At 41.3% G+C, this 13591-nt stretch overlaps 1 protein-coding gene across 2 annotated transcripts; it reads right to left on the bottom strand.

The window, feature by feature from the left end:
• Window positions 1-1079: 1079 nt before the first annotated feature.
• On the bottom strand, window positions 1080-10412 carry map2k4b (mitogen-activated protein kinase kinase 4b). Of its 2 annotated transcripts, XM_054601317.1 has the most exons (13): window positions 10202-10412; window positions 8415-8450; window positions 6308-6340; window positions 5156-5258; window positions 4294-4468; window positions 3938-4057; window positions 3675-3794; window positions 3526-3577; window positions 3260-3387; window positions 2481-2558; window positions 2211-2359; window positions 1867-1912; window positions 1080-1254 (listed from the first exon to the last, which is right to left on the bottom strand). In XM_054601317.1, the coding sequence occupies exons 1-13, from the start codon at window positions 10311-10313 to the stop codon at window positions 1141-1143; spliced, it is 1266 nt and encodes a 421-aa protein (XP_054457292.1). In that variant the 5' UTR covers window positions 10314-10412; the 3' UTR covers window positions 1080-1140. The 2 variants fall into 2 exon arrangements, with proteins under 2 accessions (XP_054457292.1, XP_054457293.1); XM_054601318.1 differs by lacking the exon at window positions 6308-6340.
• Window positions 10413-13591: the final 3179 nt, after the last annotated feature.

Raw genomic sequence — 13591 nt, 5'->3', positions numbered from 1 at the left:
CAGCTGATAAGATGCACGATATGAAGCAATGAACTAGCCCCAGTTTGAGCATATTATTATGTTTGAGTGACAGAGCTAAAGAGAGAGAAACCATCGATGATCTCTGAAAACCCAGGAAGGTTGTTCACTTACAACTATAACTGTAGTTCTAATGGTTTTTCAGAGGTCACGATTTATTTATTTTTCAGTCTACTGCGTTTAATTGTTTATTTACTGGATGGACAGAAAAGGTCTCGGGCTGGAGTCAAACCCTGGCCTCTCCACCAAGTGCATGCTCCACCAGCTGAGCAACCCGGAACCCAAGAGAGGAGTCTTGGTAAATTGGTTTAGGGATTGCTCTTTGACGCTTAGCTCTGTGACTGAAACGTCATGATAATACATAAAGGTACAAACTGTGGCTGACATCGGATGTGAGAATTGTATACGCCCCGATCATGTGTCAGGACATACTCTCACAGATTGCATATTGGGGAAAAAAGAAGTAAAGCCACGATACCAAATCCACGAGTTCTCCAGAGAGAAACACTTTTGCATACTCATTCATTTACCATGGGAGAAGGTACCAACACCAAACTCTGTGAAAAGAGTGTGAGTGTGTGTGTGTGTGTGTGTGTGTGTGTGTGTGTGTGTGTGTGTGTGTGTGTGTGTGTGTGTGTGTGTGTGTGTGTGTGTGTGTGTTGCAACTGCAGGTCCATCAGCACACATCTGTACATGTCAACAATTTAGAGGTGAACAAACATATGCATACATACAGTCCACCATGTACAACCCAATAGGTGGTTATTTTTGTTCATATGTCATGAGTGTCACTGTTTTTATTTGGTAGATTGTGTATTTGTGTACAGTGACTTTCTATATAGTGTAGTTTTACTCTATGTGTTTGACATTGTCTTGTTTAGATCTGGAGCTTTGCTTAACAATAATCATCTCATTGCACCGGGCAATGTGGACTCAGTGAATAAACAGGTGATACTACGGAACTCTAAGATGTCAAGCGTTGCATCACCATCACCACCCCCACCCCCTGCATGTTGGTTGACCCCCCACCCCCACCCACTGCATATTGGGTGACCGCCCCACCCCACATCCACTGCATGTTGGTGTCCCCCCAGGCCCCTCCCCGGCCCCAGCCTGACTCCATCAGTCCACGTACATAGGAGAGATGGGAGAGGAGGGGAACTGATCCAGGATGCGACATACGTAGCTGGCAACGTCCACAAAACGCTCTTCATACATCAGAATGAAGGTATCTCTCTGGAGGAAAGACAGTGATGTGAGACACTGAGGAGCTATTTGGTTTCATAAAAGGATCTTCTATGACAATATTCCTGAGATCTGAGCGCTAGTTATGTGTTGCGTTGGGCCCAGGAGAATATGATACATAACTCTACGTGTATTTTTAACAAAAAAGATAGAAAAGCTATGGGAGAATATATTTATCCTTCCTTAATCTTATGGTTGCATTGATTAAAAAAAGAAATATAACAGGAAAGCAAAACTTTAAGTTTATGATTTGAGGAACTGAATTCTTAATCATTGACACACAGAAAAATACATAATGTGTCGATGAAGTGAACTATCCTCAAAAAAATTGTATGTCCCTTGTCCATCCCATGGTTATAGTGTTTGTCAGTAGTCTTCTTTAACTAGTAACTTTATGCATGGTATAAAATGCAGAAAACTGCGTTACATCTCCATAATACACTCTGTAAAGTAAACAGCTCATTTGTCAGGTCAATTTAGATTTAATCCACATCTTTTTGAGAACCAGCACCAGTAAGACTTATTAATCGTGCTCGTGCTCTTGATCTAGAGTACAGATTTGGGAGACAGGTGTAAAAACGAAAGAACAGTCCAAGAACTCACCAGAAGCTCTTTGTACTTTGGCCGCTTTGATTCGTCCTTCGTAAGGCTGGACAGAAGGAGAAGACAGAATCTCCATCAGCATAGGGATATAAGTATTCAGTGGCAGACCATTATGGACCTTTAAGACTGCTTTACATTGTCTTCATTAGCAAATGTGTGTTTGCTCAGCTGCAGACTAATAAAGAACATGAGATGTGGTTGAAAGCTCAGGAAAAGCTAATAAAGCTAGAACTTCTATTCTCAAGGCCAAGAAAGAACTTTCAAGCTCAGCTGTTTTAAAATGTTGTCAGGAATGAATGAAGTGGTGCAATTCACACTGTAAGACAGCGTGTAACCGTGCTTACCATAGGTTAACAAAGTTGATGAACTTTGGGGAGAACTGCCTCTCCTCCGAGTTGCTGAGGTGGGGAGGTTCACCTTTCACCACCTGTGTCAGCTGATCAAAAACACTGTTCCACTTGGGGTAGGGGAACCGTCCTGTGGCCAGCTCGTACTGAAAGCAAACACAGACTCTGATGGACCGGTGGACTGCACCAGCTCTGTCCAGTCAAACTAGCTCAGATATTACTAACGGTTACATTTCATCCTAAAGCCGACGACATCATTTGTCTCACCAGGGTGATTCCCAAGCTCCACACGTCAGACCGGACATCGTAGCCTTGTCTGGAAGCACTGGGGTCTATCCTTTCAGGCTGAAACACACACAAGAAAAACACTCTGTAATACAGAGACGCTTCACTCAACCCACAGCACTGTGTTCTCCTTCCATGTGGAGGTCAAAGGTTAGGGTCAAAATTGAGCAGGGCCCTAAACCTGGTTAATGAGACTGTAAACAGCCTGGTACGCCATGGGAGCATTTACTTTGTAAATCTAAACCCATGGTTTTCTTGGGCTTTAGAAGCTCTACATGAAGCTGATTGTTGTAGTTGACCTATACTCTCTAACAAAAAACAAGTTCCACCACCGTACCCCGTGTGTCTATGATGTGACCATGCTGGTCTTAAGCTCAGAAAGGTTGCAGATGATCCGTCTGATTTGGAATTATGTTGCTTTTTATGTCATGTGAGTCACACATGAAAAACGCACTATCAAAACAAAAACAAACATTACAATTAAAATTAAATAAGACTAATGGTCCCCTTTATTCATAAATAGAAATATATGAATTTTGCCCCCCCCAAAAATTTTCCAATTCTATTTTAGTGAACACTGTTTACATACATTTTATTATATAGAGGTTCAGTCAGTTGTCTTGTTTTTGTCATGAAAATGTTTTTTTCCCCACTTGTTCTGGAGTGACCAAAAGGAGTTTGTTTGTCTTTTTCTCAGTCAGATGGTCAGATATCTGAATGTCTGCCTGATCCATTCAGCTCTCATCCCTGCCAATGCTTACCGCCATGTAGGGCCTGCAGCCTGCATCTCTGGTCTTGGCTATGGAGTCCACCAGCTGACCGCTGATGCCAAAATCACACAGCTTGATATTACCCATTCGGTCCATTAGAATGTTGGAAGGTTTGATGTCTAAAATGAAAAGAGACACAGAATTCTTCCAAATTCCATTATTAATGTTTTGAAAAGCCAAAAGGCAATATTTAGTGCCGACATGAAATACTTTTAAAATTGATTTTGTCTGTACAACAATTTAAGAATAAGGCTTACCTCTGTGAATTATTTTCAAGTTTTCTTTTAAATGGTTCAGTGCTTTAACGGTCTGTTGAAGAAGACAAAATCAAACACATCACCTCTGTTTCCATGAAATGCATGGCATTAAATCTAAATGTACAGAGAAAAGGGAATCATCTACTCACCGCTAATGTTATTTTGCCTAATATTTCCTCTGGAATGACGTCATCTAATGCACAATATACATATTTGTAGAATTTGTCTAATGAGGTAGCCATAAGTTCCATACAAATCCAACAGTCCCCCTGAAACGAAGAGTTAAAGGTTACAAAGACATGAGACAGGATTCACTGATTAGATGCTACATAGCAGACACAGTTAATATTAAAAGGCATGCGGGAAATCGACAGGTTGTGGTGCGTTCAAGGTCAGGGAAGTTTAGTCAGACCTCTCTGAAAAGAGCGCCGTAGAACTGAACAATGTAGGGACAGTCACTACTCCTCATCACCACGTCAAGATCCATCAGCAGCTGCTTCTGTTCCTTCTCATCCACAGTGGAGCGAATCCTCTGAGGGACACAAACACACATTTACAGTTTGGCCTACTCTCTGATCAAAATACACAGGGCCATGAGTCATTTATGAAATCTAAATGAGTGAAATTCCTTTTTTTCAAGACCAAATACAATTTGGCCTTCTTGAGAGCCACGGTAACCGTCGGCGTGTTGAACTGATTTATTACGTTCTGGATGAGATAAACTCAGCGAAGGTGTGACTATCAGTGTAAGGCCTATCAGCAGGTCACCTTGACAGCCATGATCTGGCCCGTGGGTTTGTGGACCATCTTGTTGACGGAGCCATACGCCCCGCGACCAATCTCCCCGAGGTCTCTCAGGTCCTCTGCCGTGAAGTCACAGTGCTGCTCCGGCGAGATCTTCAGCTTCCCTGACGACTCGATGCTGTGTGTCCGCAGACGCTCTCTGGAGAAGCGCATAGGATGGGATGAGACAGGATTGGGTGAGGACACATGTAAGACAGAGTACAGGAAGGAGGCGGTAGAGAAAGAGCCACGAGAGGAACACGTATTATAGATTAATGTGGATATGATCAATATTAAATCAGTGAACCCCATGCTTCTGTGAATGTGAAACACTTAAAAGGTTCCATGAATCGGCTTTGTAATCTGAGCTTTCTTATGTGATTGGACTCGATGATGGGAGTGGAACTTGAAAGGGGGCTGATTTGAAAGTACAATGTAGGCTGGAAAAGAAAGAATTCAGCCTTTGCTAAGCCCCACCCCCCACTGCTACTCCATCAAGCTGTCAGAGCTATGTTACCATGGAGCCCACACTGTCACTAACTGCACTCCCATGTATCACTATTATGTAATCTACTTAAAACAAAAAAAACTTCCAGAGAGAAGCAGAAAGAAGGGTCGACAATATGTCTCTGAAGGATTTTTCCAGGATGAAAACAGGTTCAAAAGATTTAGATAGAAGCCATAGTGTAAAAGTGAGCCACCAACTCACCTGGCAGAAGTGCTACAGCTAGCTAATGATTTGCTAACATACTCTGCTAATGTTAGCTCCGCAGGTTTTGGGGTAGAAACGTAACGTTTTCTATTGTCTATAAGAATATAGATCCCATCATCAGCTGTCTCTACTCACATGTGAGGGTTCTGGAAGGAGGGAGCCGTTGGTTGGAGCGGGAGCCTGGAGGCTGGTTTCACTGGAGGGTTGGCGAAATTCAGCTTCAGAGCTTTACGTTTACCTTGTGGGACAAAAAAGGACAATCCAGAATCCCACAACATGCACACCACACTGTGGGTTTAGCCAGCTGGTGCCCACAGTGTGGTCTCACATCAGTAACCTCTGTCTCTACACACTTGAGATAACCCTTTCCATGTGTGCAACAAGCAATACTAAGAAACCCATATCACAAAACTTTCATAGGACCCAAGTACCAGAACATTATTGTGCTTTGTACATTTAAATCTGGCCAATAGGTCTGTCGAGAATGGTGAGGAGAAGACATGATTTAAGATCCAGTCTTTGAACTTCGGTTTAGCTCAAGTTCTTGTCGAGACCAGAGGAAGCATAAAATGCATTTTGAACACAAGCAAAGTGCCCGGATGTACAGGGGTTCCCAATACTCAGATACTGCACCAGTTCCTTTAGTTTGCCTTACCATCCAAACATTATATTTATTCAAGTATTATAACTGTTGTTGCGGCAAAAGAGCCTTGCTGCAGGATTCCGTTGTTGGAAACCCCTGTTTAAAACATCAACAGTTCCCTCGAGATATCAATTTGACACCTAGACAGCACTTGATTCCAATTGAAGAAAAGCAGTCAGTGTTTGTCACTTATAAGTGCATATGGGGATGCATCTCAGGAACATAACTGCCGATTACACTATTTGTTACTCATATGGCTGAGTTTAAGTGCTGAGCCGTCTTTGCCATGCCCTGTTCATCCAGGTCCTGGGAGCAAACAGATCCCTGTACCTTTAAGCCCCAGAGCAAATGAATCTCTCCTGATCAGTTAATAGCAGTGAACAGTGGACAGACTCCCCAACTACCAGAGCACCACACAGGCTGTTTCAATAGTATACAGTGGCTTCCTTTCATCCATCCTGTCCAATTAAATATGAGCATGATAAACACAATGACAAGGCTGACCAATCACTAGTCAGCAACGCGCCCAGTCGTCAGCCAATGATTGAGCAGAGACACAGAGGAGAGGAAACCACTTTAGACTACTGAGGTGTACCCACAAAGAGAGGAGGTCGCTGTGCTTTGTGTGCGAGTCTATTGCTTACTTTGGGACACTCCAGAGAGGCTTATCTGTAACCCTGAAGTAAAGAAAACACATTTTACTACACTTTCTTAGGGACTGTTTACGTGTGAGTGGCTCATTATTCATCAGTTCCAATGCTGAAGGTGGAATACAGGGCAGGCTACTTTGAATGGTGAGAGAAGGTTCTGGTTCAGGTCACTACCATGCAACTGTTTTTATAACTTTATGTGGTTCCATTGTATACCCAGTGGAATGAGGAATAGTTTAACCAGGTTTTTGTTAATACTAGCCATATAGCAGTGGATTAAAATGTCTTTTTGATTGCTTTGTTTCCACCTAAAGTTATCACTTTTACTGTTTTACATAAAAAATAAGTGACGGCAAGATAGAAAGTGGCTGATGGTTTTCCACTCAGCATATTCCACTAAAACAAGTGGAATATGCCAGATCTCAGTGGTATAACACTGTTGACCATTGGTGTACTGCTGCTGTTCCTAAACAGTGGGGCTGGGACCATATGCTTATCTCCTGATAGAATATTTATTTGGATTTCTAAGTATTGCGATCTGTATCTGGATTCGATTTATCGTGATTTTTTGATTATTTGTCTAGACCCAGGGAAGAATTTGAACCATACACTTCAGAAACCTTACTCATTTCTGGGTTTTAGGACATATTCCTGCAGTACTCTATTTGTGAAACAAGTGTTTCCATACTTTACAGTATGTGTAGTGTTTGTATTCAAATGTAGGGGTGCAGTTCAAATTCCTGCAGATCTCAGACCGTTCACTATTTCCTGCTTTCTCACTCTGGCTTGCTTTTTATTGAAACATCACATTGATCACAGATTACTAAAATAAAAGCGGTAACTTTTGTCTACCTCTGAATACACAAAAATAAAGCCCATTAATTTCAATCATACTGATTCAGGCATTAAAAGATACCAAAAATGTTATTTTTTAAAAAGCGTGATACAGTGTGAATCCATTTTTTACATCCATAAATGACTCTTGTTCCACTGACACAGACATATTCATTGCCCCTTAGTATCACACAGTTTAACGCTGTTCAATTCCCATATGCCACTTCTTACCTTAAAGCATTGACATAATGCCAATTGGCAAAGTGGCATACAACTAAGAATGAGCATAGCACTAAAACAAGAGTGCCACACCACTGGTGCATTCTGGTGGAGAGTGGCCTCTATCTGTGGAACCAGTGTTGCCGGATCAGGTGGATAGTTTCATCCAATTCAATAAAAGCAGCCCATATAATAACTTTGACAGAACCCCAATTACATTTAAAGTGCAATTGAAAATAAATCAAAAGCATACAAAGCTTTATATCTGCAAATAACCAAAGATAAAATGTTTGATAATTAGGCTTTATAACCCACAAATTGTCATGTCAACGTTATTCATGATGACATTATTATTATTATTATTATATTCCTTTATTGATCCCCATGGGGGAAATTCAAGTGTTGCAGCAGCTCAACTACACAGACACATCAAGGGAGGTAGGTCCTCTGTTATCCCTAATAACAATTGTATACAACCCAAGGCAATCTTATATTTCTAAAGAAAAAAACAGCTACACGCCATTTATCTGAATGGACTAAGAGCAAAACGACAAATTATTTTAACTGATCGGCTAAGAGGGGGCAGCCCTAGTTAATATCATAAGCATTCCATAAGCAGCAGTGGCATAGGAGAATTGGTATAATGCTAACGGGAAGTGGTATTCGCCAGAGCAACACGACTGAGCAGTAGAGCAGCAGCGGCACACCAGAAGCTAACAGTGGCATACCACGAAAAATCCTGTGTCAATAAAACTACCACAATTTGTCATCCGTGCTGCCTAGGAAGACTCTTCTTGATGGAGTGTCTCATCAATCGATCTGTCTACTATGTCTACATAAGTCATTCTACTGTTCAATTTTGATTAAAACATGCAGACACGTGGATAACAAATTATAAATGATATTTCAAAACAAAGAGGGAAAAAATGATCAACAGAGGAAGATGGATAGGAAACATTTCCAGGAATAGATTTGCCAAGATATGTCCTGATCAAAACACAATGTGAACACATGACCCCCAACAGCAGAGTGAAAGAAGTGTGAATACCTGTTTCATTTTGACATCTCCAGCAGGTGTTGGTTTCTGTAAGGTTTAGAGAAAACATTTGACACGAGACATCTGCCACAAAGTCAGAAATACAACTCACAGGTGTTGACCACTGTATACATGACTGTACTGCTGTTTGTTTGTTTGTTTGTTTGTTTGTTTGTTTGTTAGCTTGCTGGTGCTAAAAGGCCACCAGTCAATGGAAAGTCCCTCAGTCATCCAGCAGCTTGCATCAACACATCCATTATCGGACAAAACCCGGTTTACTACTAGTATAGGTGTGATTGCATACAAACGTTTAGAAGTCCCGTTACATATTGAATTGTATCTAGCACTAGCGTTGCATACCACACACACCCCACCTGTCTCAGCTGGCAGTGGACGGTACTTTCATCTGTTTTAACATTATGGCTTGAATAAGAGGACATGATTCGCAGCTAGCTCGGTGTAGACTCGGCTTTCCGTCCCATAATCGATTCAGAGCGTGGACTCGGAGGCGGTTAGCGTTAGGTCAAAATGTAACGTCACAGACCAAACTTTATTTCACGTTAACAAACGGCAGACATATTGTTTGAGTATAGTGGCAGTGTTAAAGACCGAGCTGTTTTATTTATTCTCTCACATTATCTGACGGGCTGAAACGTCAACTGAAATAGTGTTAACAACTTCCTAATAGAGAAGGAACTCCTCGACGTTTATAGACGACGGGAGCAAGTGAATCAACAACGTTTTTAAAAAAAAGATGAATTGAATTACTAAATCCAACTTTAACTGTGTATATTGTATCATGTCTTTGCCAGAGACAGCGGTGCTAGCAGTGGCCTGGCTTAGGGGAGGGAAACACTTAGCGTGAAGTGTAGGCCTTGGTGGTAACGTTACTTGTAAGTTAGCAGCCTGGTGCTAATAATATCGTGGAGCACACGTTCATTGAATGCATCTTTACGATGTCACACATTAGGGACTATGGTTTTGAGTCTAAGGAAATTCATGTCGGTCCAAAAGAACGAAGACGCTACTTAAAGGTCTGTCGGTACAGCAGACAGACTCCACTGCTAACCTGGTAGCCGTGGAGTTTCATACTCAAGCTAAGTCAATCAAGCTAGAGCGTTAGCGGAAACTGTGCAGTTCAGCCTTTCTAAATAAAAGCTTTGATGACCAACTAATGAAACTATAGCTGTGTGATAATCACACTGCTGTGTTCAAAATTGAATAAAATCTAATTTAAAAAAAGCTTTAATACCAAGCCATAGTTGTAATTTGTAAATATTCAAATATTTACGTTTGCTATGTGTACCATGTCAACCTGCCTACAATGTGTAAGACTAATGCCTGAACACTAATTATAACTATCCCGTGTTTGTCAACAACATGCCACAGATGACAAATGATGAGTGACATAACATAAAAGTTTGGTTGCGCCCATCGACAGGAGTTCGTTACATTTTCTAATGACATTAAAGAATAACAAGCTGCAAGCTCATTCTAAAAAACACTTAATAGAATCAATCAATCGAAAGTCAGCATTTAAAATTTGCAGTGGCAGAATATCTTGTAAAGTTAAAATGACGTTCACATTTCTAAACATAAACAACTCAATATTTAATAGTTTGTCCTATGGGCAAACGCGGATCTTACTTTGAAAATTCCGACAGGAAAGCTTCACTCTTTTTGTCTCAATTGCCTGTTGTTTTTTTCAGTTTCTGGGAAGCTACAAGCTACCTCTTTCTTCTAACTCCATAGTCTTCAGTAGGAAAAGAAAAAGTGAAATAAAGGCCATTGCCGCCTACCTTGCATGCTGCTGCTGTGTGTCTGCTGGTGAAAATGGTGCGACGTGGATCCTACTATGTTGCTGTTGTTGCTGGAGCTGGTGGAGTTGCTCTCAGGACTGGGAGTCGCCATTGTTGTGTTGGATTCCGGCAGCAGCGCTTAAGCTGCAATGCAGAGTGAAACTTGGCCGGAACACTGCGCCACTTGAACGCAGCAGCTGCACCGTGGCCACGTCTGTGCTGTAGTTGCGTTCATGAACCGTCGGAAATACAGTTACCATGACTTCACAACGCAATGTTTGACATATTGCTATCCCGTATGCAAATCAGCAAACACACCACATATTTTATAGCTCATCATATTTCAACGTCCTATTTTGTCTGTACTGTAGCACCTCAATATACCACTTTCATCTCATGTGATTCCTCAAAATAGTGAACACAAAAGTGTTTGTGCTCCTTAAATATACATTGTTATTGTGCTGCTTTAGGACGTTGTCCCTCCTAATCCTTATTCACAATGTATGTGTTGTTTGAATCACACAGCTGAGCATATACTTGTTTTATATTTTATTTTCATGATCTCACAGTTGCATTCTTGTCACTATAAGTTGTGTCAGGAGCATTTAGACTGAAAGTTAGTCCTTGACCTTTGAGTTGTAGTTTACAAATAGCCTTAACTCAAGTTCCTCTTACTAAATCAGCTTTCAACCACTTCTCATGTTCACTAGTGTATGGAGTTGCTCAGTTGTCATGGATATGGCTTTACTAGAGAGACATATACACACCTATCAATACCTACATCCTAGGTAACTCTGTCTGCTGCTGAAGACTGAGATGCAATTAAAAGCTCCAGGAAATTAACCTTTAGTTAAGATTGTTATTTCTTTAATTTTTGTATCACCTCTCTACCTTTTCTTCCTACTGTTCAATATACTCCTTCATACTTATCTTAGTGTTTCTGTCTCTACTGTTTTTAGTCTTTTTTCCTCAAACAAAGCAATTAGGCATTGCTGACAAATGATATACCACCACATTGTCATCTGCAAGCAGAAACTCTATAGTGTTAATGCACTACTACTGTGTCAAAGTTGGGTTTATAATCCAACCTCAAGTGATATTCAAGTGAAAAACTCAAATAACAGAAAGCTTTTATCCACTACTTTCCTATGTCACCCAAATGCAACATACAGGTGCATCTCAATAAATTAGAATATCATGGAAAAGTTCGTTTATTTCGATAATTCAATTCAAAAAGTGAAACTCATATATTATATAGATTCATTACACACAGAGTGAAATATTTCAAGCGTTTATTTCTTTTAATTTTGATGATTATGGCTTATAGCTAATGAAAACCCAAAATTCAGTATCTCAGAAAATTAGAATATTACATAAGACCAATAATACAAAGGATTTTTAAAACAGAAATGTCAGCCTACTGAAAGTATGTTCATATATATATGCACTCAATACTTGGTCGGGGCTTCTTTTGCATGAATTACTGCATCAATGCGGCGTGGCATGGAGGCGATAAGCCTGTGGCACTGCTGAGGTGTTATGGAAGCCCAGGTTGCTTTGATAGCGGCCTTCAGCTCGTCTGCATTGTTTGGTCTGGTGTCTCTCATCTTCCTCTTGACAATACCCCATAGATTCTCTATGGGGATCAGGTCAAGCGAGTTTGCTGGCCAATCAAGCACAGTGATACCATGGTCATTAAACCAGGTATTGGTACTTTTGGCAGTGTGGGCAGGTGCCAAGTCCTGCTGGAAAATGAAATCAGCATCTCCATAAAGCTCGTCAGCGGAAGGAAGCATGAAGTGCTCTAAAATTTCCTGGTAGACGGCTGCGTTGACTTTGGACTTGATAAAACACAGTGGACCAACACCAGCAGATGACATGGCTCCCCAAATCATCACTGACTGTGGAAACTTCACACTGGACTTCAAGCAACTTGGATTCTGTGCCTCTCCACTCTTCCTCCAGACTCTGGGACCTTGATTTGATACGGACATAAAAACATGGATGACCTGTAACTTTTTAATGTTAAACTCTGAAAAAACAGAAGTTATCCTACTAGGCCCAGATCACCTTCGAATTCAATTATCTAACGATATAGTTTCTCTAGATGGCATTGCTCTAGCATCCAGCACTACCGTTAAGAACCTTGGAGTTATCTTTGACCAGGATCTGTCTTTTAACTCTTATATAAAACAGATCTCAAGGACAGCCTTTTTTCATTTACGTAACATTGCGAAAATCAGGCAAATCCTGTCTCAAAGCGATGCAGAAAAACTAGTTCATGCATTTGTTACCTCTAGACTAGATTACTGTAACTCCTTATTATCAGGCTGCTCTAATAGGTCTCTTAGATCTTTACAGTTGATCCAGAATGCTGCAGCACGTGTTCTAACAAAAACTAAGAAAAGAGATCATATTACTCCAGTATTAGCTTCTCTGCACTGGCTCCCTGTTAAATCAAGAATAGAATTTAAAATTCTTTTACTTACCTACAAAGCTCTAACTGGTCAGGCACCGTCTTATCTTAAGGAACTTATAGTTCCATATTACCCAACTAGAGAGCTGCGCTCAATCAATGCAGGGTTACTTGTGGTTCCTAGAGTATATAAAAGTAGGATGGGAGCCAGAGCCTTCAGTTATCAGGCTCCTCTTCTGTGGAACCAGCTTCCAGTTTCAGTCCGGGGGCAGACACACTCACCACTTTCAAGAGCAGGCTTAAGACCTTCCTTTTTGATAGCGCTTATAGTTAGGGCTGGTTCAGGTTCGCCTTGGTCCAGCCCCTAGATATGCTGCTATATGCCTAGACAGCCGGGGACTACCTAGGATACGCTGAGCTCCTCTCTCCTCTTCTCTCCCTCCTATCTTTATGTATTAATCTCCTATTTATGCACATTACTGATTTTGCTTCTTCCCCGGAGTTCTTGTGCTTTCTCGCCTCGCAGGTTCCCAGGAATCGGGGTTATATTTGGACTGTCATCGTGCCACCTACTGAGGCCCTGCTGACACCCACTACTACTACCACTATCATTATTAGTCACATTACTATTATTATTGCTTGTACTATTACGCTTATTGACTTGCTTCTACCCTGGAGTCTTTGTGCTTTCCGCTTCGCAGGCTTCTATAAATCGTGGCTGTACCTGGACCGTGGACGTGCATCCTGCTACGGCCCTGCTGACACCGACTGCTACCACCATTATTATTACTAGTCACATTACTATTACTATTACCTGTACCATTAAGCATTTTAGCTTTACTTCCACCCTGAAGCCCTTTTGCTTTCTCGTTCTGCAGGTTTCCATGAATCGTTGTGGTACCTGGACCGTAGTCGTGCCTCCTGCTGTGAGCCGACTGACACCCACTGCTACTTCGATTATTATTATTAGTCAC

This window comes from Anoplopoma fimbria, chromosome 7 (assembly GCF_027596085.1).
Source record: "Anoplopoma fimbria isolate UVic2021 breed Golden Eagle Sablefish chromosome 7, Afim_UVic_2022, whole genome shotgun sequence".
Classification (NCBI taxonomy): Eukaryota; Metazoa; Chordata; class Actinopteri; order Perciformes; family Anoplopomatidae; genus Anoplopoma; species Anoplopoma fimbria.
Note: the sequence above shows the minus strand (reverse complement) of the source record. Positions and strands in the feature narration are given on the sequence as shown.

Excerpts from the sequence above, each read along its gene's own strand:
- map2k4b (XM_054601317.1), bottom strand. The coding sequence starts at position 10,313 with ATGGCGACTCCCAGTCCTGAGAGCAACTCCACCAGCTCCAGCAACAAC. Across the intron at positions 8,451-10,201 it reads ACACAGCAGCAGCATGCAAG|AAACCAACACCTGCTGGAGA; the intron begins GTAGGCGGCAAT and ends TAAACCTTACAG. Across the intron at positions 2,360-2,480 it reads GGAGCTTGGGAATCACCCTG|TACGAGCTGGCCACAGGACG; the intron begins GTGAGACAAATG and ends GTTTGCTTTCAG.